This window comes from Poecilia mexicana, unplaced genomic scaffold, assembly GCF_051168715.1.
Source record: "Poecilia mexicana isolate PSO_F unplaced genomic scaffold, ASM5116871v1 scaffold_2, whole genome shotgun sequence".
Classification (NCBI taxonomy): Eukaryota; Metazoa; Chordata; class Actinopteri; order Cyprinodontiformes; family Poeciliidae; genus Poecilia; species Poecilia mexicana.
In genome coordinates this window covers 31834497-31859466 of record NW_028263371.1, presented here as the reverse complement: position 1 = coordinate 31859466, position 24970 = coordinate 31834497, and the positions used below count along the sequence as shown (strand labels likewise).

Genomic DNA, 24970 nt, shown 5'->3' with positions numbered 1-24970 from the left:
CAATCTTGCGGTATCTTTTACATCTTTCCCTTCTGAAAGATCTATTGTACACCGTTTCAGTTCCGCGCTCTTCTTCAATCTTGATTCAAGGTGTCATGTTAAAGTCTCCCATGTCTAGTGCTTAAGAAAAAAGATCAGAAGAAATCAAACGCCTCAACCAGAGACGGAGGCATGCAGAGAGAGGAGCTTATGAAACATGTGTTCTACTTTGACACCAAACAAAAATGTTGGATAAATGCCATGTAATACGGTGTTAAGGGCTTTGCGGGAGGCAGCAGGGGATGTCTTTCTTTTCAAAGTAGATTATAAAAGTCAAGGTCAAGATGATCACTTTTTCACAGCTACACAGCTGCCAGATCAGAATGTAACTTTATATCAATAACATTGTCTAGAATTTGCACCGCTCATGGAGGGAGGCAGCTCTACTTTCATTCAGATTTGTTTCTTTTGTGAAACTTTCATTCCTTTGTTTCTGGCCAAAAAAACTTCCAGCTTTTTTTGTAGCTTGTTTTGGGCAAACGTTCCTTCTAGTTTTAGATGCTGTGCAGCTGGTTTGTTGTTTTTTCTTTTTAATACTTTGTCATTAAAATTTGTTCTGCATAACCGTAGCAACAAAATGGTTTATGACATGTGATGAACACTGCAAAAGCTGAAACAATACCACTGCTGAAGCCCCAAATGCCAGAGGAGTTGAAAAGGCGACATGATGGATACAGAGCAGGAGAAAAGGAGGAACTTCAAACCATCTCTTCCATCGATCACAACGGACAATGTGAGATCATTAGCTAACAAGCTGGACAAACTTCAAGCCTCGCCAAGGACTCAGCAAGACCGAGGGAATCCAGTAAACTCTCAGCAGTAAGTTTCTGAATAAAGTTCGGCTGTGTTATTTCGGCAGCTGCTTACGTTCCACTCTCAGCTGTTGCTGACAATGCAAGTGATGTCATCAGCTCAGTTGTTGCTAAGCTACAGGCACGACACCTCAATGCATCTGTGGAAATATCTGGTGATTTTTCTGTGCTTGAAGTATAAACATCGTGTTCAGAGACAACCTGTGAGAAAGATGAAGAAGCCCTGCGGGGTTGTTGTGAGGCCACTGATTGGATTGCTCTGTGGCAGCCACATGGAGAGGACATCATTTTGGTGAAAAACAGATTATCACATCTTGACATAGGGAACCTTTTACTTTTTTCTTAATTGTAAAAAAAATGTTTATTATCATTAACATAACAAAGATTGTTTGGTGATAAGTTTAATCAGATTAAATTAAATTAAATAGGCAGTGTTATGTATGTTTACATCATGTTATGCCTGTCTGCTCTCCTGCCAGATTTTCCTACCAATCAACTTTCTGTTGGACTGCTTGAATACAACACTCTGGATAAATGCATAGTGAAATGAGTTTGTTTTTTATTTTATTTATTTTTTTACTTTTTGATCTGAATTATGTAAGCGTCTTCTACGTCCCACCTTCTAAAAGATGTCATGTTCCATGGAATCATAAATCATCGATGTTCAGAAATACTGAAGAAGCCATCAGACCTGCTAAAGGTTTGAAGGCATCTTCATATTCACCTGATTATATAATCAACAGTTGGCTGTTTGAGAAGGTGGGGGGGGGCTGGAGGTGACACCGACTGGTCCATCCTCTTTCTCGCTCCTCCTCATCCTCTTCATCCTCCATGCTGTGTTTGGTGACAGGATTTCAGTGCAGACCTGCTGTGTGCTTCTTTTTTGCTTAGGCTGAATGGAGGAGTTAATAGAGCTCCTGCAGACATTTTCTCCTCTTCAGGGATCCCCACTGTAGATACAGACAGCCCAGCCTCAATTTGTTGTAATTTCTCTCAGCGAAAGCCGACGTTTCTTCGCTCCCCGAGCGGTGAGCTTGACCTGAAGCGGCGAAAAGGCGCATTTTTACCCCCGGTGGACACAGGCGTAGCGGAGGTGAGCGGGACTACCTGTTTGCTTCCCCCGGGGTTGCGCGAGCGTGTGTCGCCCCGACTGATATTCACTGAACGGCGCCGCTGGTGCTACATACCTACTGACCTACTTTGTGTTAGTTGGGAGTGAAAGCGTTGAGGCGGCTGCGTTTTTAAAGAGATGAAAGGTGTTGTGGACACAGCGGTGACCCCGCGGGGAGAGCTCCAGTGAAACAGAGCCAGAAGTCAAAAGGGAGGCGGCGGAGCGGAGGCAGCAGGGATGGCCGCGTCTCATCACCTGGACCCCGGGCTGCTGCTGCTGCTGCTGGCCTGCTGGCGAACACCGGCGATGGTCGGTGGAAGTAAGTCAGTTCGTCTTTGTAAAATTGTGAATCATGTATTGTTCCAAATATAGTTCGCGCTGTAGCAGCTGGTTTTAATTCCTAATTCAGTTGAATTTGTTATTTTAACCGACAAAAAGACTCAGTCAGAATATCCTAAAGTTAATTTCTTTTACTAATTTAATTCAAAATGTTAAACTCATACGTTTCAAGTGTTTGTTTACATCGATGCCATTATCGCTAAAACAAAACAAAAAAATTAAATAATTTTAGAAGATTATAGCTATCATCTTAGCAAAATGATGCAAGTCAAGATATATTAATGGAAAGTTAAGTGGAAGTGGGAAACGTGTGATAGAAAAAGTTTCCTCTCAGCTCACAGTAGGGTTTTACAATATTAGGAAAACATAATGTGATTTATGGCTGTGATTCTTAACCCACATTGTTCTCTCTGTAGTTTTTCTTTTCCATCATCACAATGAGCCTGGTGCTCTGTTCTGTTGGTCTGATCTTGGTTGCTAAGATCCACATTAAATGAAAGCAAAACAGACCATCCAAGTGACTAAATAGTTCACATAAAAACTTCACTTTGATCTATGGTACCTAATGATGTTGCACACATAATATTGACATCATTTCAATTTGATATGTATTTTTTTTAAAGTAAGTTTTGCTGAAAATTTCAATAAGACTAAGAAAAACAAGATTATAATACCAGTTAAATTGCAACTTCATATTTAAGCAAGTTCTGTTTATTAACATTGTGTGATTGTAAATATGGTCACATCAGTAGTAATTGCATGTGCTGAAGTACAAAAGTGGTTTTTAACATAATTCTGATTTTTTTTTCTTCTTTTTGTTAAGATGGAGAAATGCATACATTTGCACATCTACATTTGATGTGCATACTTTGTGCACATGTAAATGCTACATTTCCTTTGTGTGACATTGACAGCGTTGCATGTTATGGCAAATTGTACTGAGCGCGTTTAAAAGTTTTTTACTGAACTACATAAAGTTATTCTCATAGCTCGATCTTGCTTTCAGTACTACCAATGTTAAATAAAACAGAACTCAGCACTTCCACAGTCCTACAAGATTGAAATGGCTAAAAAAAATAATGCTGAGGCTCTGGTAGTTGTTGAAAATATTATTTAGTTTAACAGAGCAGAAATTGACACATCTAAGCTTTTATTTTCTTACCCCAAACATCTTGACAAGCAACATTAAATGTGCAAAGATAGTTTCAGACTTTTAAGGTCACAAATTGGCATGTACAATATTTCATATTTTGTGTTATGGCTGAAAATGTATGAAAATTTAACACACAAAGTATCAAAAGACAACCATTGAAACGTCTATCCAATATTTATGTTTTTATGTTCTATCTGTTCACTTTTATGTGCAGCTTTAAATTCAAATTAGTGGCGCTGCTGAGTCACTGATATTTGTAAGTGAGTGTGACATGTGGCATGACTGCACATGCTGTGACAAACTGGACTTCATGAGCAGGACCAGAAGTTCTGATGCTGTGAAGTTTTGTACTTGTCTTTTTGTGTGAGACCGGTCCTTTAGCTTGTCATAGCCGTTGTAATAAAAAGGAAGAGAGCACAGCGCTGATATCAACAGAGAAAACAGGAATATTTCAGACATTAAAGCATAATAACAATACATGCTCAAATAATTTATTTCGACTCGGTGACTCCTTACCGCTAACGGAGCAATCAGAGCAGATCCGTGCCGTATTGGATGAATTGTTGTTTTCCTCTGGATATTAACCAGACACACTTGTCGACTCTTGGTGCCAAGTAGCAAAGTTTCCTCACCTTCACTTCTGATTCTTGGGGTGGAATGAAAACTTCTCTTTACTGTTTTCTTGTTTTTAGTTACATGAAATACTAAGCTTTACATTTCCTAAACATTAGTTCTAAAATCAAAAAGATCACAAACCAGAAGAAGTCCAGAAACTGCTGGTCACGACCGCATCGAAATTTTACAGAACAGAACTTCTGTTCATTTAGTGGCGTTTCATAAACTTGGCAAAGGGTTAGAAACTGGTATTAAAGACATAAAATGAACAAAAGCAAACTTTTATCTCCTCTCCTCGCTAAACTTTCCTCTCATAGATCTTTCCAAACATCAACGTTCTGCAATGAACTTTAATATAAGACTTTAACTAGACTTAAACAGTAGACACCCTTGTGTGTAATGAAATCAGAAGCACTTACAGGTACAGTTATTAACACTCCGCCGGGGGAACCTGCATCCATCTGGCGTTAGCAAGCATTTCATTCCGACACTTGCCACCTACATGCAGATTTTTAACGACCAATCCAACCCCCACATGGCAACAGCTCTCCCCTACTGTAGCAACCCACCCTCAGCCAACACAAAGCACAAACCACGGAGCCACACGGATGAATGGTCTCTCTTCTGTTTTGACTGAATTTATTAGGTTGTGAGGAGCAAGTCCGTCGGCCGGGTTTTTATTCGTTTTTTGTACGAAATATTGTTTTTCTTAACCCAAACCCAGGATTTTGTTATTTTAGTCACACGTTTTACAAAACGCCTCGGTGGATTAATAAAAGTGCCAATGTTAATAAATATTCTTAGACTTTAACTAACACATTTTTCAACCAGGTTTTTTTTGTTTTTGTTTTTTCAAAGTCCACACACTAAAGGAAATAAATGTAAATCACTGATGATCAGATTGCTGCTTCCTAGATGTTCACATTTGCCTGTAAGCACAAAATGACCACTAGAAGTCAAATGTGAATTCAAAACCTCAACCACGAGGCAACTGTATATAATGAGGTAAATATGACTTCAAAATGACTTTCCCTTGAGGAAAATGTGAGTGCAAATGCAAAAGAAAAGTGATCAGTTTCTTTCAGTCGCAACTTTATGAGCCAAATGTATCATAATTTTGGGTCATTTTCATATCTTCACTTGTAGTTGTGATGTTTTCAGAATTGAATATCTTCTTAGGTGGTGTGTTGCGTAAGTTTTTCTTTATTTTTTTATTTTCTGTTTTCTAGTCTTGAAATCGAGAAAAACCTGATTAGGAGGAAGAAAAAGGAAGTTGTGATCATTTTAAGTATTCTGGTTCAAGAATACAACCGTAGGAAAAAACCAGCAGAATTCTATTCAAAATAATGGATTCAATTTTTTTTTTTAAAGATGGATGTATTCATAAACCGTTTACAACAGGAGTCTTTTATATCATCTTTTTCTTTATAAAAGCCACATCCTGCAGCTTCAATGCAAGTGGAGTTTCTGTTTGCACCTTATATTTCAACCAGACAAAGTGATCTGGGGAAAAGTGTGAAGGCCACAGCAAACAGCCCATCAGGTGGTCCAGACTGGCCTCTTCCCTGATTAATGAGCTGCAGCAGTAGTGTGCTTTAATCACCTGCGGCCGGCTTCCTGCTTGTTGGTCATTGTTAATCAGACTTTAGGACGACGATGCCAAATCAGCGCTCTTCGTCTTGGCAGAACAAGACGAAGCCAATCACGCTCATGAGACTTCACGTCGATTTGTGCAGTAAAGTGCGCTTTTCATTTTCCCCACACATGGGCCGTGATAAACGCCTCGACCTCGCTGCGGCTTATCGTCCCGCCACCACCTTTGGTGCAAATGGAAAGAGAGAGAGAAAAAAGTGTTCTTCCACCTGTGTTATTTCCCTGTTCGATAAATCCCAAACATCTGCTCGAACGCAGCGGCACACATCTGAATTGAGTTGTTTTTTTTTCAGAAATATGAAAAGCGTGTATCTAAAACCGTGGAAGGGCTTGGAGCGACCCCACAGGCTGTGGCCTTCTGGAGGAAAAGAAAAAAAAGTCACAATCAGAGCTCTAAAAACTCAGCAAACTGTTACCAGTAAACTAAAACACCAATATTTAAATAAACTCCCAGGTATTACCTTATAGTTGTGGTTCAATTGCACATATCTGGATTTATAAAAATCTGGATAGTCTGTTTTCTAGGGCACACAAGAATCTTAAAATGAGGAGAAAGCTGTTGTGCAGATGTCATTAGGAAGGAGAAGGGAAGACATCACAAATGTGCACCGGCTGTGGGAGCAGGAGGGTTGTATTGATGCGCAGCAGGGTGAAGAGGGTTTTTGTTTCTCTGTCTCACTGTGGAGCTCTGAATCTCTCTTCTGCACACTGTTGCTGTCGCCATCTTTATTCCTCTGTAACACCCAGAAGCTGGAGCATCCTCCTTCTCTCCTGTGTGTTTTTGTTAATTGTGCCAGCATCACTGCTTCGCCTCTTCTAGGACGTGCACCTGACTGCAAGGTCAAGTTGATTTTGCAGCTCATTTCCGTTTAAAGTAATGCATTTTCAGAGTTAATGTTACGTGCTGAAGAAGCCCATTAAGCATAAAATGAGTGCAAATTTTAGTTGACGTGCATAATTTGTTCTGCATGTGGGGGAGGAAGGAGGCTTCAAAATAACGAAGAAAATACAAATGATCCAGCTGAAAATGTGCCATTGATTGAGCACAAAAACTATTAATGAAAAAAGCGATAAAGAAGCACCAAATCATTTCCATTGATCACATAACGCTTAATGGAAACATGGAAATTTCGGGCGAAAAAAAACAAAAACAAACATTTTTTGATATGCTTTGGTGCTGGAATGAGATGCTTTTTTGTGGGACGTATCAAAATTGGTTTATTTTGCAAAATTTTAACGGAAACCCTTTTTTTTAACAACCCGACACGTTGCCAGTTGTTGAACCACGACGAAGAAGACGACAACAGGAAGTAGTCAGAGGATGATGGTGCAGCATATTTTTTAATGACTTCTCATGTGAACAAACTTATTCACATATGATTCTAATTCTTAACCAAGTTTTGCGTCATTTGTAATGGAAATGCAGCTGAAGGTGGTAGCAATACAAAAAGCAACTCTAGGTGAACAAAGTCCACTAAGAGGCATATATCTGCATCAAATGGCACATTTGAAAGCCAACTGACCAACATATACAAATGTGAAAACGACCCCCAACAGGGAGGTTTGAAAGCAAAACAATTGCAAGAGGCAAATGTGAAAACTAACAGAACAATGAGGAACCAAATGTTAAAGCAAAATGACCACCAGACGATACCAAATTGCCACAAAAAGACAAACTTAAAAATAAAATAGCAAAAAAAGATACATGTGCTAAAACAAACTAATAAAATGCAAAATTTACAGAAATTAACATCGAGAGAAAAAAGGGATCATCAGACGGTCACCGAAAAAGTACTGACTCAACAGATGGCAGACACGTGGACGGAGTTTGTGTCTTGTGGGAGCTGGAATGTTTTCATGATCCACTCAGGATCAGCGTGTTTCATCAGTATTCATAGTTTGTCAGGACGTTGTACAGCATGGACACTCAGACTCCAACACGTGCGCAGACATCCATCCATCTTCAGAAAATGGTGGGAAGCCATTATCCAGATTAAGCTGTCCAAGTTTATTAGCCAACTGTTACATCAACCTGATCTACAGTCCATCGTCTGACTCCACTTGTACGTCACAGATTACTCTACGCTGGGAGGAGAGGTAAACATCCGCTGTCACCAGGCTTATTTTGGGTTTAAACACTTTAGTGTTGTTGAGGCAGCAGAAAATCTCAAGCTGGGTTTCGCTTGGAAACACAGACGCTAAACAGTTGGGCTTGTGGGTAAGATGTACAGCTGACCTGTGTGAAGTTTTACAGAACGCTGGTTTCATGTTCCCGTATCTCGCCCTCTATCCGGCATGCGCCTCGCTCTCGCAGGTAACAAGCAACATGGCGCCAATTGGCAGCGTTGCCAGATCTGACAAACATAATTTAAAGCCCATCCAACTATTAAAAAACACACACACACACACACCTACACACACCTACACACCACACACCTATGCAATGTTTTTGGTTGTCCTTTATATTGAGAGTGCAAAAGGACTTGTCTCTTGGAACACAACCAGGCTTGTTTGTTTTATTTTATATATTTATTTATTTGTGGCACCATATAACTTTAAAGGAACAGTGTTATACAAAAACATACAGTAAGCACAAACTTGAACAATTTGTCTGAAATGGAATGAACAGAAACCATAATATAATAAAATACACATTATCATGTGCATCATCTGCATCTGCTATTATAAGTTTGATTTGCATTTCAATACAACTTTTTTTGGTAAATTTAAAGGGGAAGTATTATGTAATATTGACTTTTTTTTAGCTTTACATCATGTTATAATGTTATTCCCTCAGTATTGCTTTGATTCTGTCATGCATGTTTGAAAAAACTTTTAATCTCCCATGGCAACCATTCAGCTGTGCAAAACGCCCGGTAGGACTTAGCTCCGCCTTCAAGGTCGGAGCTCCTCCTTGGAGCTGCAGTTTTTAAGCTTCCACCTCACAGATCAGCTCTTCCCCTGTGACTCCTCCACCCAGCTCCTTCAGACTAGCCAGCAGCAATTAGCAATCACCTGATTGTACTGCGCATCTGCTGTGCTCATTATAGGAGCTACTTCTTAGTGCAACGCTGGCAAAAACGTTGCTATAGGGTTAATAGAGGAGCCATGTTGACTTCCTCTAGGCAGAGTTTCAGAAAGAGCAGGAGCTTCTTAAAGAGATATTGGCCCAATTTTAAAGCACTAAATTGCAAAGTCAAATGTCTTTTAAGTCATATTTGATATATATGTAGCATTTTATAAGGCAGCAATTACTTGATTGTGCTATAAAATTATATTATGTGCCTGGAAAATACATACTACTAACTTGTTTAATAAATCACTTAATTCTTTCTATTTTGGTCCTCCATATTTTCTGCCCTTTCAGATCATTTTAAAAAATGAATTTATTATAGTTGATTAATAAATTAAATTAAAGTTCAGATGGGCAGATGGATCAATAGTTTCGACAAATGCATAACTCTAAGACAATGGGACGGGGTGTCATCTTATTTTTCAAATTCTCGTCTTTTCCATCCTGAGTAGAGCAAGAGCTCGGCACTTGTCACGTAAAAAAAAACTCTTATAGTCGGCAAGTCAGACATCCTGAATGGGCTGCTAGCATTAGCATGGTGTTTACACACCATTACTGCTGTGTTGTGATCCTAAGGACAAGATGCTGTGAATTTCACATCAACACCTTCCAATTAGAGCCTCCAAGCATAGCATTCGCAGAGAAGCAGAGTTGATTTAATGGAGTTTTGAATTCCTCCTGCTCCAAGCAACTTTCAGCTGAACTCATCATGTACTGGAATTTCTCCAAACTGGTACAAGCTGAAAACAAATGAAGGTCAAAAGAGGACTGCCTCTGCCTTTCGACGGTGGCTTTGTGTCATTAACATTTTTACATCTCCAGGGGGAGATTTCTGTAGGAAAATGGAGGACATGCGGAGATTGACAAAAACAAACATGTGTACACATAATGCAAAGAGGCGCGACGAGAAGGCATTCCTCCTACACGCTCAGAGCCGCATTTCATGCTCCCTGCCAACGACAGACGAGATCCCCCTGAAGTCTCGCTACGCTACGGTTGCTGCAGCCCACCGCCTTTCATCTGGCAGCACCGAATCGGCTTCTGCAATTACATTACACACATACAGACACACACGAGGAGAGAAGAGGCTGAGACGGAGTCAGTAAGACGGAGGAAAAAACAGATGGAGAACAAAGGGAAGTGGACGGAAGATGATGGGAAGGGAAACAAATGAAGGGCAGAAAAAAGGGAAAGAAAGCTATTATTCACAGTAGATGAGGTGGTGATTTTCAATCTTTTTTGGTTTTGATGAGCAAAGTGCGATGACAGACAAATGGACCTCGGTGGGGGGAAAAAAAAGGGAGAGGAATGTGAGGGATGATTTCTAGCAGCTCAGATGGCCGTCAGAGCACACTCTGTTCCTGTGTGTCCTTCTCTATTCTGTTAGTCTGAATTACATATTTATAACCATTCATTTTTAATTTTCTTTTAAAGGACACGTTTAGTCATCTGCTGCTTTTAAGTGCTCCACGCTAAATCATGCTAACATGACAACAGAGACCTCTACTAGGGTCGATGGTGGGCAGAGTGAGAAACACACAAAAACTTGGAACAGTTTGGGAGTTTCTATGTGGTCAAAATCCTATCTTCTGGTTCAGATTCCTACAGAAATATGACTAGATATCAATGCCTCGAAATTGGGTCTCTGTCGCTTTAAAAAACTCCAGCTCTTCCTGAAACGCCACCTTCAGGAAGTCATCACAACATGGCTTCTTTCGTTGCACTGAAAAGTAGCTCCTATAATGTGCAGCTCCAAATGGTGTTTGCTAATTGCTTCCAGCTAGTCTGAAGGAGCCAAGGCGTTTTTACATACTTTAACGGTTGCCACAGGATTTCTCAAACATGACTGAAAGAATCAAAGCTACACTCCAGGTGTGTTTGTGATGAGGAGATAAGACTACAACATGCTCTGAAGCTAACAAAAAGAAAAAAAGTGGGATTTTTTGTATAAGATCAGAGAAATTTGAAAAAAAGATTGTGAAGGAAGAAGTTTCCAGCTCGCCACATCTTTTTGTCGTAAATATAAATCAGCTTTGAAGTTTGCTTCATTAATAATTAAGCAAAGGTTCATTTTTTGAGTGCAATTTAAAAAAAATCCTTCAGTAGACGCAGCAAGTGCGTTTGCCTCCTTTTGCATCATCACTTGTTCCCATCTGACGTCTTTGCATCGACGCGTTATGTAATCACTCCCAGATCCAAAACATTTACAGATAGGCTCAACAAGAAAGCTGCTATGATGTTAAGTTTCATCCTCCAGATGATAAGCCAGAGAGGCATTGTCTTACAGTGAGAAAATGTCACAATATCTACCTCCACTGTATCAGAAAAATAGAACGTTGGCCTCAAAATGGCCGCCCACTTTCTTCTTTCTTCCTGGCCCGCTTTCGTTCAGTCGACCTGCGCATCCGGGTCGCGAGAACTTGGTAATCTTTTCCTGTCAGCCGCCAGCCGGCGCTCTGGGAGTATCTGTAGGAACTAGAAGCCCCCGGAGGTTAGGACTTACTTCTGTTGAACCTCGTGCTTTTTATTTTAATGAGTCTGGAGCTGGTTTATGCAGAGAGCAGAGGATGGCAGAGATCTTAGCCTGACATGTTGGGTTTTGGAGCTTTGGAATTAAATTGAACTGATCTGTGTGACTATTTAGTGAGTTTGTGTGGGTGGTGGAACTTGTGTCTTAGCCAGGCTGGACATGAGTCATACTCATCTGTTCTCGGAGCAAAAAAAAAACAAAAAAAAAACACATAATTCTGATGCAATAAGGGGCGACCATTCCATTTCCTTAAGCACTTAGCCGTAATGATCCTATTTGGGCATAATGGATGGTCATGTAAAAGGACTGAGGAAGGAAATGGGTCTTATGAATGTCACAATGTGTAAAACAGAATCGTGGAATTGAGTTTTTTGTTTTTCATGTGATAAGCATTTGGTGTTTAAATCATTTTAAAAAGAGAACTTTTCTTCTAACATTTTAGTAAAACCAATGATCCGTTGAACCACAGCACTATGTTTCATTTGTGATAACAGGAAATGTGGATCAGTTATCTATTGATTTTCTTTTTTTTATTCACACCACAATTACTTACCGTTTTGGGTTAATAAATATAGTTAAAATGGAATTCAGAAAAACGAAAACTGGAATTTTGGGAAAAAATAAAATAAAATGGAATTTCATAGAACCCAAGTGATGGATGGATAAACAGATGAATTATTGAATGAATTTTGAGGTAAATGGATGGAAAGAAAATCCAAGAGCAGCATTCTCCACTAATTAACCTCAATGCAAATTTCCTGACTCTAATTGGGTTTTTTTGCTGTTGATGCCCTAATTGGCTGCAGCGCAGACCCTTTGACTGCCTCTTTCTTCTGCTTCACACACAAACATTACAGGGACACACACTTCTATCAGGCACTCACTAATTGCCTTCTGCAGCTGGAGAAGCCAATGAGAAATATGCAATTCTGTTCCCGTCGCTCTCTGAAAAAGAAACTGAAGTGGATAAACTGGACCAATCGATACGTATTGACCCTCTGTAAAAACCGAGTGATTGATGCTGTGATGAGTTTTTATAGCAGTAAGAAGGTCACTGAAGAAGAGTCAGCCCTTCCTGTCATAACGGCAGGCTTTCCTCCTGTGTCCACCTTTGTTTTTGTATTTGCTTTCATTTCTGTGTTTTCTGTTTCTGTCGGATCTCGTCTTAAATGTTGTGTTTTATGTGTTGGATGCACTGATGGGGAGAAATCATCTGAATGGTTTATAATGCTCTGTTTTTAAATTTTATTTCTCTTTGAACCATTGTGCTAAAAGAACAAAGCACAGGCTGATAACAGTAAGGCTTAACTGGGTTTAAACTTCTGTTTTAGATCGTGCTTATGTAGGAATTGGCAACATCTGGAAATCTGAAAGTAAAACTAAGGATCTCCTCTCTCAAGAAGATGAATAAGACTGCTGTTATTACTGGTTCCTATGCTAACTGTGTCAATTTGTAACTTAAGAAGCTAAATACAAATGTCAATTCAATAATTATTGACCCATAGTAAAAACTAAATAAGATGTTGTAGTTGCTATGCTAACTGTGCTAATTTGTGGTTTAGGATGCTAAATAATCAAAGACGTCAATTCAATACTTATCGTCAATAAGTAAATACTGGTCTTGTGATGAGATGTTATAACAGATATGCTAACTGTGCTAATTTGTAACTGAATAAGCTAAAAACAGTCAAAGATGTCAATTCAGTAATTATTGACCCATAATAAAAACTAAGTGATGTTACAGCTGCTGTGCTAACTGCGCTAATTTGTACATTAAGATCCTAAATACAGTCACAGATGTCAATTCCATTATCATTTCCTTCTTTTAAAGTAGAAAAAGAAAAACTTTTTTGCAAAAACAGTTTTACAGCGACTTTTGTCCTTCATCAGGTGTGATGTTGCCTCTGCTCTTTATATAAATAATTAATAAAAAATAATATTCTTTTGATATGGTTTTAATGTTTTCATACAATACAGCGCTTAAGAAAAACTGAATTGGCAGAAATTGGTCAAAGACGGGTCTGAGTTTGGAAATTGGCAACAAAGTGGTTGGTGCGTCAAATAATTGAGGGTTTTCAGAAAATATGGAATCAGCCATAGGAACTGAGATCCTGATTTGTGTCGTTACTTTGTAGACATTTCAGCGTTAAGGATTTTTAGAAGCAGTTGCAGTTGGAGTGCATGTTTTCATTCTTTATTCATGGCCGTGCTCTTAGGCAACATGGGGAGGAAGCTCTTTCATAGCTTCACCCTGTTTTGTATTTGCTTTTATTTTTATTTCTTTTCTGTCTTTGGACAGATGATTTTCCAACAGTACAAAACAATTTTTGTGTCGTCTTCTGTCCTTTTGGATTTTTTTTTCCTGTCTCTGACTTTCCCATCCTTTTAGCCTTTAGCTTAGCATACACCCCTCCCATTTTGCAATGCTGATTCCTTGATAGCTTTGCTATCATCGCATACATATCAATGCTGAATTGTGATATGGCCATATTATTATTTTCTAATGTTTTACTGTTATTTATCCAAGTTATTCTTCATTATTTCCTCTTTCTTCTGTTAGTTGATTTGAGTATTTCGCTAAAAATTCATTACTTGTTTTGGCTAGTTACATTTTTGCTAGTTTAGCTTCAGGGTTTATTGGCTTAATATTTTGACCTTTTAAGGTTAAACTTGTGTGTTAATGAATTATCATACTTATTATTAGTGCTCATTCTGGTGTATTTATGAAATACCTGGTGTTCAGACATATGTGGAATATGTGGAAGAACTTGAATTCACTACTTCATAAGTTAGCATGAGAAAATCACTGCATTTTCAGAAGAGTACCTAACAGAGACTAAATGTTTAGCTAATGATTCCTGAAAATCAAGTGGGGCTTCAATTTGTTAAACTAAATTATCAATTATTTTAGTTACATGAGACAAACATTGTTTCACAACACTTTTGAAGTCATTTAAATGCAAACTGTACAGTTTAATTAAGGGGTAACTGTTGCTTAGAAAATAAAGTAAGGCATATCATCGGTTTGAAAATAGTCTAGATCAATAATCATGCTTAAATAATAACTGATTCATTTTAACTTTTGCTTTTGTCTTTCTCAGTGCTTTTTTTTTATTGTTGCTTGCTTTTGAAAGCCAATCTTTTTCCTCATCTATCATCTTTAGGACTTTTTACCATGAGTGTTCCATCAATGAATCCCATCAATAAAAAGTTGCCTCGGCGTCCCTGTTCCTTGTCGTCCTGACAGCTCGTGTGTGTGTGTGTGTCTGTGTGTGTGTCCACAGCTGTGCCAGCGGCACCTGTGAACGTCTCGGTGACCCAGCTGAGGGCGCACTCAGCCATGGTGACCTGGAACATCCCTCAGGGTGACACGGTCATCGGCTACTCCATCTCTCAACAGGTACGTTCGACCGTCTGTCTCCTCATCCGTTCACTTCGCATGACGAGAAAACCTGGAGTCCTGCCACACCGGGGGGAGGAGGGGGGATAACGCAGCCTCTCCAAAAATAAATTATAGATTTCTTTGTGGTCTCCTCTGTCCCACGAGGGGCGGATAATTCTCCACTTTGTCTGCAGGACCTTTAAAATGCTGCGTCATTTTATTAGCCCTGCAGGCAACCAGCAATCTGCTCAGAAACACTTTGAGGGGCTTCGCCCATAAACATTTAAATCGTCTGAAGGTTTATTGAAGTCAGCGCTGGCTGTGGAGCCACGCTGCTTACTGTAAGAAATAATAAAATACAAATTTCTTGATTAAAACCTGGACAAGCATCCAGTTATGGAGAAAAACTTAAATGTAACTGTAGATAGGGGTTAAAAAAACAAATTATTTCCACCAAAAAAATCTGAGAAAAAGTTCAACTTTTAATACTCTTTAAACAACCTTTTCAAAGCAGACTTGTAAACTTTATCCCACTTTAATAACTTTGGATGAGTTATTAAACACAATCCTACCTGTTGCATTTTAAAACATTTTTTCCACTGGAAACTGGAGATAGCAAAGCAGGCCCGCATCACCACGGGACCTCTACTGTGCTTTAACGCAGGTTGGCTGTGTTTCACCCTCCAGTGTGTTTCATATTGCTGCTCTCTCCAGTCAGTCAGAGCTGTAATTAGTCTAAATGAATCGAGCTGCAGTGCAGTTTTTCTGCAGATCAATTCTTCTGTTACATCACCCCTTTCTCGTGGTCTCGCCTCTCCCGCTAACTCAGCTCAGCTCATTTTTGTCAGTTTTTTTCTTCTTCTTTCCACCACCTACGGTCTTTTGGCAAACGGGGAATCGAACATTAGCTGACTTCTGAATTCGAGCCGTCTCCATTAGCGCTAATGATTTTGGCTCCGACTCGTCCTTACAGGAGGAACATCTACGGCGGCTGCGGTGCCAGATCTTCTTGTTGATTATTTTTTTCTTCTTCTTGTTCTTCTTCTTGTTCTTCTGTTTTTAAGCTTCCAGATGGTGTTTGGAAGAAAACACTAAACGAGGATGTAAACCGTCTCTTGCCACAACCTCAGAAGGCTGTTATGTAAAAGCCTTACTCAAATATTAATGGAGGAGGGCGATGGGAGCAGGTAGATGCAGCAGCTCTTTTCTTCTGCCATTAGTCATCAGGATCAGGAGGGGGCTCTACAAAGGAGCAACGCTGCAGTTATATAAAAATGTCAATCATCAACCACTCTTTATTCTGTAAAAAAAAAGAAGAAAAAAACAACAAACCATCCCTTTAAAAATTGTTTGTTTCCCGGTTTAATTAGTTGCTTCTTCATGAGATTATTTCCCTCTCCGCTGCCTGTGAAGGAGAAGCGGGACGAGGGAACAATCTCTGGCGAACAGTTGCTGCTTCGCTCATCTGAAGCAGCTGGAAATCCCACGGCGCCCCGGCTGCCAAGGTTCACACAGCCCCGCGCTCCGACAGGAAGTAACCCAGTTTCATAAGTGCGTTTCCGAGACTCACCAGCGAATCTCGTTTTGACATCCGGCGAGCCGTCAAAAGGCTGACACTAGTCAAATGAGCCAGGCCTGCAGGATTGTAAAGACTCAGCCAAGCTTCAGATTTACTGAACATCCAACTTCTTCTCTACCAGTCGCACTATAAATAAGTCTGCTTTAGGTTTATTTTTTACCACTTTGGCTCCGGTAGATGAGTTATCAGCCGCAGGTGGGAGGTTGCCGTATTCAGAGGATGGAGGTCTTGTTAAAGCATTTCCTGAAAGCTTCAAAAGCTAAAAGCTCCTTAGGGACACAGCATTAGTGGGACATCGAGTGTTTGATGTGGATTTTTCTTGACTATATTTTTTGAAACAAATGACATCAGATTTCAGATTTTTTTTATTTTGTTTTTGTACAGATTAATCCAAATATCATTGACTAGATTTTTCACAAATAAGTACTCAATGTTTTGAGTGGGCTCCCTTCTGAATAAATTGCTGCAATTTTGTGCAATAATAGATCAGGTTTAGCTATAAATAACTAATTCATTTCTTAAGACCTAAATTAATAACTTAGATAAGTTACAAAGTTGGGCCACCACCTTGAAAAATAATAACAAAATAATTAAGTCTGTTACGATCTGGTTATTAAATAACCCATAAACTGATATATCCTTCCTAAAGTAGTGGCCTAAGGCTTTTTTTAAATTTACCTAAAATATGGTGATTTTTACTTATTTATTTACTTATTTTTTGGGCTATTATTTTAGAAAGGTGGCCATATGTAATGTGAGAGTCCAGCATGAATATGTTTGCTTAAAGAACAAGGTTTGTATTAAAGAGTTTTGGAAATTAGGCTAAATTAGTTGTGAACTAATAAAAATAAATTTGGCTTGTCTCTAAGTAACCAGCTCACAATACAAAGAGTTTTTTTTTTTTTTTTTTTTTTTTGAGAAAGTAATGTTTGCTGAATTCAAATTCATGAACCTTTTGGACAGATTGATTCTTAGTCTATTGACGCGTCACTGCGGTGGGCAGCGTAATAATTTTGAAAACTAAGATGGCGGCTCAAATGGACACTCAGCTAGTTTTGCTGTTTTGAAGTGTCTCGTTGTTAATAACAATATTATTTGAGCGCCAGAGATCCAATATGGTAGACTACACAAGCAAGAAAAACCTGTGCTTAGTTTTAGCTTAGTTAGCTTAGTTAACTTTTAGCTTTGTCACAAAAAGGGACATTTTAGCCCTTTTTTAGGACTATTTTATATAGCCTAGTGTGAAGAAAGGGAACAAAAAAGCCCATAAGACAGACAAGCTCATGTTACTGGACTGTCAGTGATTTAGCCAGTCATTAGAACGAAGTTTGAACAGTCTGAATCAGAGCTAGCTTCAGCTGCAGCGTGTTCTAAGGCTTGTTCTGTCTGGGCAGTTTTAAGCATCATCAATGCAAAAAAAAACTTTGTGAAATACACAATAAAACATTGAAATTGTTTATCCCTAAGCTTTGGTTAGGATCAGCAGAGCTTAGGATTCATCTCTGCCCGCCCAGTGACAACCTCTTACTTCGGTCCTCCCTGAGGCTAGCTTAGTGGCTAGTCCAGAGTGGACTAAACCAACGCAAGTCTCAAAATATATCAGAGCGGTTTATGTGAATGACATTTTATGGACCATGAAGCTACAGTCATATTTTGCACAGAAGCCGGTCGTGTTTGTGTTCTGTGGTTTGATAGCCCAATCTTGTTTCCTGTCATTTTGAGTAGATAACTCAGTCGCTATTGCTTTATTGACCATGACAACGTCACGCTAGACCTTAGGCAGCTTGAATAAACCAACTCAAGCTACAGCGTATTTAATGTGAATCACCCCAAACTCTAGAATTCTCTCAGTAGTTCATCCTTCCACTAAACTTTCCATTAATACAGCTTCGTCAGTAGTGATCTTTTGGAGTCAATCAGGAGTCTTCTTTGTGATCTGCTCTTATGCAGTTACTGTCTGAGAAGCTGAATTATGAGATTTTGCTATGTGAGCTGACTGAAAACTCCAGAACTTGTTTATAACATCCTAATTTATGGAGACTCACCTCTGCATTCTGTTCTACCATATTCCCATATCTTCCTGAAATCCAGCCTAATATGGGCTCTCTGCACTTTGCGGATTAGATTCGCTGCAGTTCTTTTCAAAAGTCATTCTTTTCCGTTTCCAGAGTCAGCCGCTGTTGGAGAATCGCTGATTAGCGAACCTTTTTAAGTCCTAAAACACGTCACGAAGTGTCTCATCTTGGAGATGATAAAAACCTCCTTCGCTGATGTGTCGCCTCCAACGCTGCCAGAGGAGCAGGGGACGGCCTGATTCAGACATCTGGAGAGCCCTGAGCTCGCCGTCAGCTGTTTTATTTATTGACTTTCCCTCAGCTTTTAGTTCTCTGCAGACACATTTATTAGACGGGAGGCTGAACTTTCTGCTGGCCTGATATTAAGAAACCTTTAATCCAGAGGAGAGGAAGGAGTTTATGAAGTTCAGCGGTGTGCTTACCTAGCAGTCGGGTTAAATCTCTGATGAGCAAACACTTCCGCTTCTCGCTTTGTGAGCTGGAAATAGGTTTCATTTGCCTCGTTTCTTCAGTTTTTCCTTCTAAACAGCCAGACTTTCTTGTAATCTGTTCCCTATAATCGTAGTTTTCAACTCCAAACACTTTGTATTTTGTATCAATACATAACGGAACTGCATCTGAACCACTGGCAAAGAGTAACACTGCCAACTCCATGCTTCAATCGATCAAAAAAAGGTAAGGAAATTGTCTTCCTGAGAGTTAGCAGAGCTGTCCACGCCTCGTTAGAAACCCTGAGCATCATGAACGACAGGACTGTTAGATGTTAGAAGGTGTTCAGTAAGTTTTTGTTGTGTCTTTTTGTTGTTGTCTTTTTATCTGCAGAGGCAGGATGGCCTGATGCAGCGCTCCATCCGAGAGGTGAACACGTCCAGCCGCTGGTGTGTCCTCTGGGACCTGGACGAAGACACACACTACAGCGTCCAGGTATCCCGACTCTTATGGCTAAAGAAGTAGAACTGTTCTGATGTGAGCAATGAAAAGCGATTTGAATTTAAATCCACTGTCACTGTTTGAATCCGTGTTGCTCTCTCAAACACTGCGTCGTTTTCAGCCTGAGTAAAGCTGAAAGAGTCAGACCTACTTTTGGTCTCTCAGCAACCTGAATAGGATGTGCAGTTTGGAGTGGTTTGTCCTTCTCTTCTGCTGGGAAATGTCGGCCTGTGTGCGGCATGATATATTTTAGAAATTGTGGACAGTGCGCTGAAACCAATGAGCGGATTTTTTGAATATATGCCTTCACAAGGCTTCCATTTTCATCGCTGAATATGTTGCCATGGCTTTTATTTCAAATCCATACATGTATATATTTACCATTTAAAGGGGAGGAATTATGTAAAATATACTTTTTGGAGCTTTAAATCATGTTTAGTTATTCCCTCATCAAAAACAAACCTGGTGTGTTGCTTTGATTCTTTCATGCATGTTTGGCAAATCATTTCATCTCCCATGGCAACCATTAAGTTTTTGCAAATTCAATCATGGAGGTCCAAAGGTCATTTAATAGTGAGAGTCACTTTTGAGTGAGAGGATATTGTTGAAACTGAACAATATCCTCTTGTTATATAACCTCAGTGTATCCAAGCTCAGATGGCGCATTTCAATACAGTTGTATAAATTGCAGCTGGTTACCATGGATATATATTTTTTTAATATGTTGAAATAAATCACATTTATTTTATCTTAAATTAAGGGTTTTTGTTTTTTGTAACTTTATAACTGATTTTACTTCTTCATGTTCTGTAAAACTGGAATTTGTCACGAATTCCAGAAAACAAATATTTTTACTGTTGATATAAAATTACATGCTGCGGTCAAATGACTTGCTTAAAACTCTTCGACTTGAGTTTCCCATGCCTCTACCATGTTTGGATCCAACTGGAAGATTTTAAATTAATTGTGAACTGCAAAACAATTACTTCTTTCAAGGCTAATAACGTGGGAGGGGGTTAAGCACATTTCTATCTGTTAAGAGCAGATTAAACTGAATTACAAATATGAAAAATGTCCATCAACCTCCAAAACAAGATTTATGTGCTGTAATAGGTTCTTCAGTATTCAATCAACTTTTAATGCTTTTTATTAAAGTCCCTCTTTTCCGTCGTTTAAATGATGATGGAAAACAGAAGCTTGTTTCAAGCATTTTTAAGCTAAATGCTTGAAACGATTATCTCTGAGGAGTTTTCACTGCAGAACATCTTAATAAGAGCACGCTTTAAAAACCATGAATATGAGTCTTTATTAGCTGATGAAGTGCTTTTCATTTTCCTAACTGACTCTAATTAACAGGGATTGTTGAATTAACTGTCTGTAGCGACTCTTCATTAGTTTTTAGAGCTGAAAGTTTAACTCGAGCCCGGAGCGTTTCCATCACGGCTCCATCATTGCTGGTTTTTAGCAGATCGGCGCAGTGACTCGGGCTGACCTTCAGCAGCAGGTTGAATGCTGTCAGCAGGTAGATGTGCTGCGGGGGGTCAAAGAGCAGACACCTCGACACGTCTGGAGGGTTAAGAAAGGTGAAATTCCTAAGGGAGTCAGACAAGGGAGCAGGAAGGTTTGGGTTCAGTCCAATGAGCATTTTCCTAAAATGCCTCCGTTGAAGCATGTAGGAGGACTCTTAAGTGTGAAGTTCTGTGCCTGAATGAATCATTTCTGCCTAAAACTCCTCTGAAAGTTTTGGGAAATGACAAAAGTACCCTCAAACGTCTTTTGGCAGTATTATGTAGAATCCATTTTTATCTAATCAATTACACACCTGTAGCAGGTATGTCAGATTCCTTGATTCTTTTATGCATGTTTGAGAAACCCTTGAATCTTCCATGGAAACCATTCAGCTGTTCAAAACATCTGGGTGGACTTAGCTCCGCCTCCCTCAGACGAAGCTCCTCCCTGAGAGATGCAGTTTCTAAGGCTCCACCTCTTCCCTCTTTGCTCCTTCAGACTAGCCAGCAGTAATTAGCAAATGCCTGGTAGAACTGCGCTCATTATACAAGCTACTTCCCAGTGAAACGTTGGTTTCATAGAGGATCCATGTTGTGATGACTTCCTGAGTTTCAAAAGCAGTCATGACTTAAAGAGACAGAGGCCCAAATTCAAGACTTTAAATTACAAAGTCAAATTTCTTTACAATAATATTTGATATATACAGCATTTTACTAACAACTGAAGGTAACAAGATTGTGCTACAAATTGGCACTGTGCAGCTGGAAACATAATACTGCCCCTTTAATGGATTATTTGGCCCAAAGTAAAGTCTAGCTCCAACAATGCACTCTCCCTCTTCCTCTGACTTCATGTCTACGTCCTCCAGCAGTTGGAGGTCCTGGATCACAACCAAAGCCCCTCCTGAGCCAGCTTCTTGTATAACGCTCTCCTCTGGTCCTGTTTGGCTGTCTGTCTGCTGAAAGGTTGTCCCTTCTCTGAACCCGCCTAGGTGCAGTCCGTCGGCCTGCACGGAGACAGCCAACCCAGCCGGCCCGTCCACTTCAGGACCCTGGAGAGAACCGACCACTATCCGGCCGGAGTCCTGGACCACCGTAAGTCCAGTTTATTTTGTGTATCTCATCTCATTAGCAGGGCAGTTCAAGTGATCAGTTATGCGACAAACAGTAAACATTACATTTTGTCACATGCTGCCATCAACAAATCAATCAAACATGCTGATCAATGTTTTAGCTACTGCTAATCAAAGACTTTTTAGGATCAATGCTACTAAAGATAAAAACATGGATGAGTTTCTCTAGATGATGAGTCAAACTCGAGGCCCAGGGGCCAAATCTGGCCTGCTGTAGCTCCAGACTCCAAATTACATCAGTAAGTTTGTCGGTTTTTCAATGAATCTGCAGAATTCACACAAAATTTTACTGCAAATTTTTCTCAAAACTGGCCAAAAATATTGGGTCTGACTGTTGCCTCCACCTCACTTGATGTCAAGTTGTAGTCTGTGACCAATACATCGATTAATAAAAAGTCACATTTAACATCCCATGTTAGTGCAAATATCGTAAAAAAAAAAAAATCCTTACAAATATTTCTAAAGTAGGACCACAAAAAGTGTGATTTTGATCGCAAAAAAAAAACAACACAAAAACAATCACAAAATCCTGGATGGATTGATCATTGCGAAAAAATGTTCGAATAAAATATTATTTAATTCTAAGAAATGCCTACTGAACGCTGAAACCAACAGCTATTTATTGATATTTTAACAGTTTAATGGGTTTTATCAATACATTGTGTCCTTTAAGAATGTTCAGATTTTTGATTTGACCCAAAATGAAAATGAGTTCGACGGCCCTGCTGTAGATCTTCAACATTAGTCATTTAATCCTGGAAATGTTGGTTAGGTGATAGAAGGTTGATTTTGTGACTGTTTCTATGTGGCTCTGAAGGTTCAGGTCTAAAACTACATTCAGATTTTGGGCCTGATCTCCAGTTTCCAGCTGTAATAACTGACTGTAGATCATTCCTCTTTGAGTCCAAATATAAAAACTTCAGTTTTGCTTCTGTAAAGTTGGAGAGTTATGGCTCATCCACAAACCTGGCAGTCAGGAACGATGTTCTGTTGGGACAGTCATCTCCAGTGTGTAAAGTGTGACTCCCCGTCTCCACAGACGAACCAGCCATGGAGGGTCTGGGGATGACCCCTCACCTGCAGACCGGAGAGCTGCTCATCATCACCACCGTGCTGCTGCTGTGGGCCGGTGAGTCTCCAGGGATCTCTCTCGACCTTCGGGTCAGCGCGCATCCTCCGCCCGTTTTAACCTGCGCTCTCTTCCAGCCGTCATCGCCCTCTTCTGCCGGCAGTACGACATAATCAAGGACAACGACTCCAACGGCACCAAGGAGAAGGCCAAGAGGCCGCTGGTGCAGGCCAGCTCCTCCTACTACAACACCTCGGCGGGAAGCTCACCCATCTACCACAACGGAGCCGTCCGCAGCAGCAGGGTGAGGCGCTGTGCACTCACTCTTCTTCTGGGTTTTTATTTTTTTACAGAAGAGATCCCAGAGTAAACTCGGGTTCCACATCTTAACTCTTATCTAAACTGCAGCTCCCCGTACTGGACATGTCACACCCATCTGAAAACAGCAGAGATAATGAAAAATGACCAGTTTGAACTTTTATGCATTTGAAACAATCTGCTAAAACCTGCTCACTCATTAGATGTATTTTAAGCATTTGAAGCCTGTCGCAATAAATCACGTAAATTAAAACAAGTTTGATCATTTCCATTAGCATGATTTTTTTTTTCATGTGTCTTTCTTTCTTCCAAAACTTTAATAAAGAAAGTTTTCAGTTTGGTGCTTTGGTCTCATCTAGGGCAGCTTTGCTTAGAGACTTCATCATTAATTTTATTTGTTGTTTTGTTTATTTATTTTTGGATATTTAAAATCTCCTCCAGTTGCAGTGTTAAGTGTTTGTTAGAATTTAAAGTTTATTGGTCTTTGAGAATGTGTACCATTATTTGACTTGAAAATGGTCTCAAAACAGCAATATTATCATTTATCACTATAACTTCTAAGACAATTCATCGTCCGATGTATTATCGTGACAGGCTAAATGAAGATTTATGCTATTATTTTATTGCAAAGGAATAATAAAGTGGATAACTTTCACAAGGTTGCTATATCAAAACAAAACATCGCCATCTTGAGTTAAGGTGGTTCAGACATCTGAAAAAAGCAAAGCAGCCAGCTGGTGTTGTGTGTCTCCAGTCTATAATTTGTTGCTTGGCAGCATATTTTTTGTGTTTATCGTCTTGTCATGTTTTTTTGTTTTGTTTTGTTTTCTTTTTTCAGCTGCATCGAGCCTCGTCTTCCATCAGCATCATCAGAGTCTGATGTCGGGAGACTTTTCTTCTCAGTCGGAGCCTCAGTCGGATCAGCGCAGCCGCTGTGAGGGATTTCTGGAACCTGCTGCTCCAAACCGTTGTAAAACACTGAGCGGGTTAGAGAGTGGGCCGGTGCTGCCCTCTGGTGGCAGATTGTTGTGACTCTTTCTTCCCTGTGGCGTCAGAGAGCAGTGTGAATATTTTCCAGCTCGTCCGCCTCAGATTCCTCCAGTTCACCAGGACTGGTGCTGCCGTCGCTTTGTCAGTTAAAACAAGGACAATCTTTATGGATCAACTGAGTTCTTGTTTTATCATCAGTGATTAAACATTCAGCTTTCATCATGGTTTAAATATGTACAGACGTCACAAAAGGGTGTCTGTGATTAACTTTAAGTGTAATCTTTGCAGTGGTGGTGGTGAATTTACACTGTAAATATTTCAGGAATTGATCATTAAACTAAGTTCAGATTTTTTTGCATTAGGTAACTTTTCTTTCTCACTTGAGTTTTTCTGCGTTTATTTGACTAAAAGCGTCTAGTTTCACTGTACAAAGTCTACATATGAGAACATAGATACTAAATATGTCGCATTTTTACGAGGTAAAATTACAAATCACTCTTTTTGACATCCAAACTGTACCGGGATTTATTCTATAAGACGAACAAACTGAATTAGTACATGTTGGATTTTCATGTGCTGTAAGCCAGAACCGTTAAAATGACCAAAAATAAACAATTGAAATATATCACTTTGGGTGAAATAGATACATATTAGTTACTGA

At 39.6% G+C, this 24970-nt stretch overlaps 1 protein-coding gene across 1 annotated transcript; it reads left to right on the top strand.

Annotated features, from left to right (window-relative positions):
• The first annotated feature begins 1083 nt into the window (after nucleotides 1–1083).
• LOC106920548 (fibronectin type III domain-containing protein 4-like) lies at nucleotides 1084–24670 on the top strand. Its single transcript, XM_088014718.1, has 7 exons — nucleotides 1084–2281; nucleotides 14610–14725; nucleotides 19184–19285; nucleotides 21792–21894; nucleotides 22972–23061; nucleotides 23139–23305; nucleotides 24223–24670. Exons 1-7 carry the CDS (start codon nucleotides 2200–2202, stop codon nucleotides 24349–24351), a joined length of 789 nt encoding a protein of 262 aa, XP_087870844.1. The 5' UTR covers nucleotides 1084–2199; the 3' UTR covers nucleotides 24352–24670.
• Nucleotides 24671–24970: the final 300 nt, after the last annotated feature.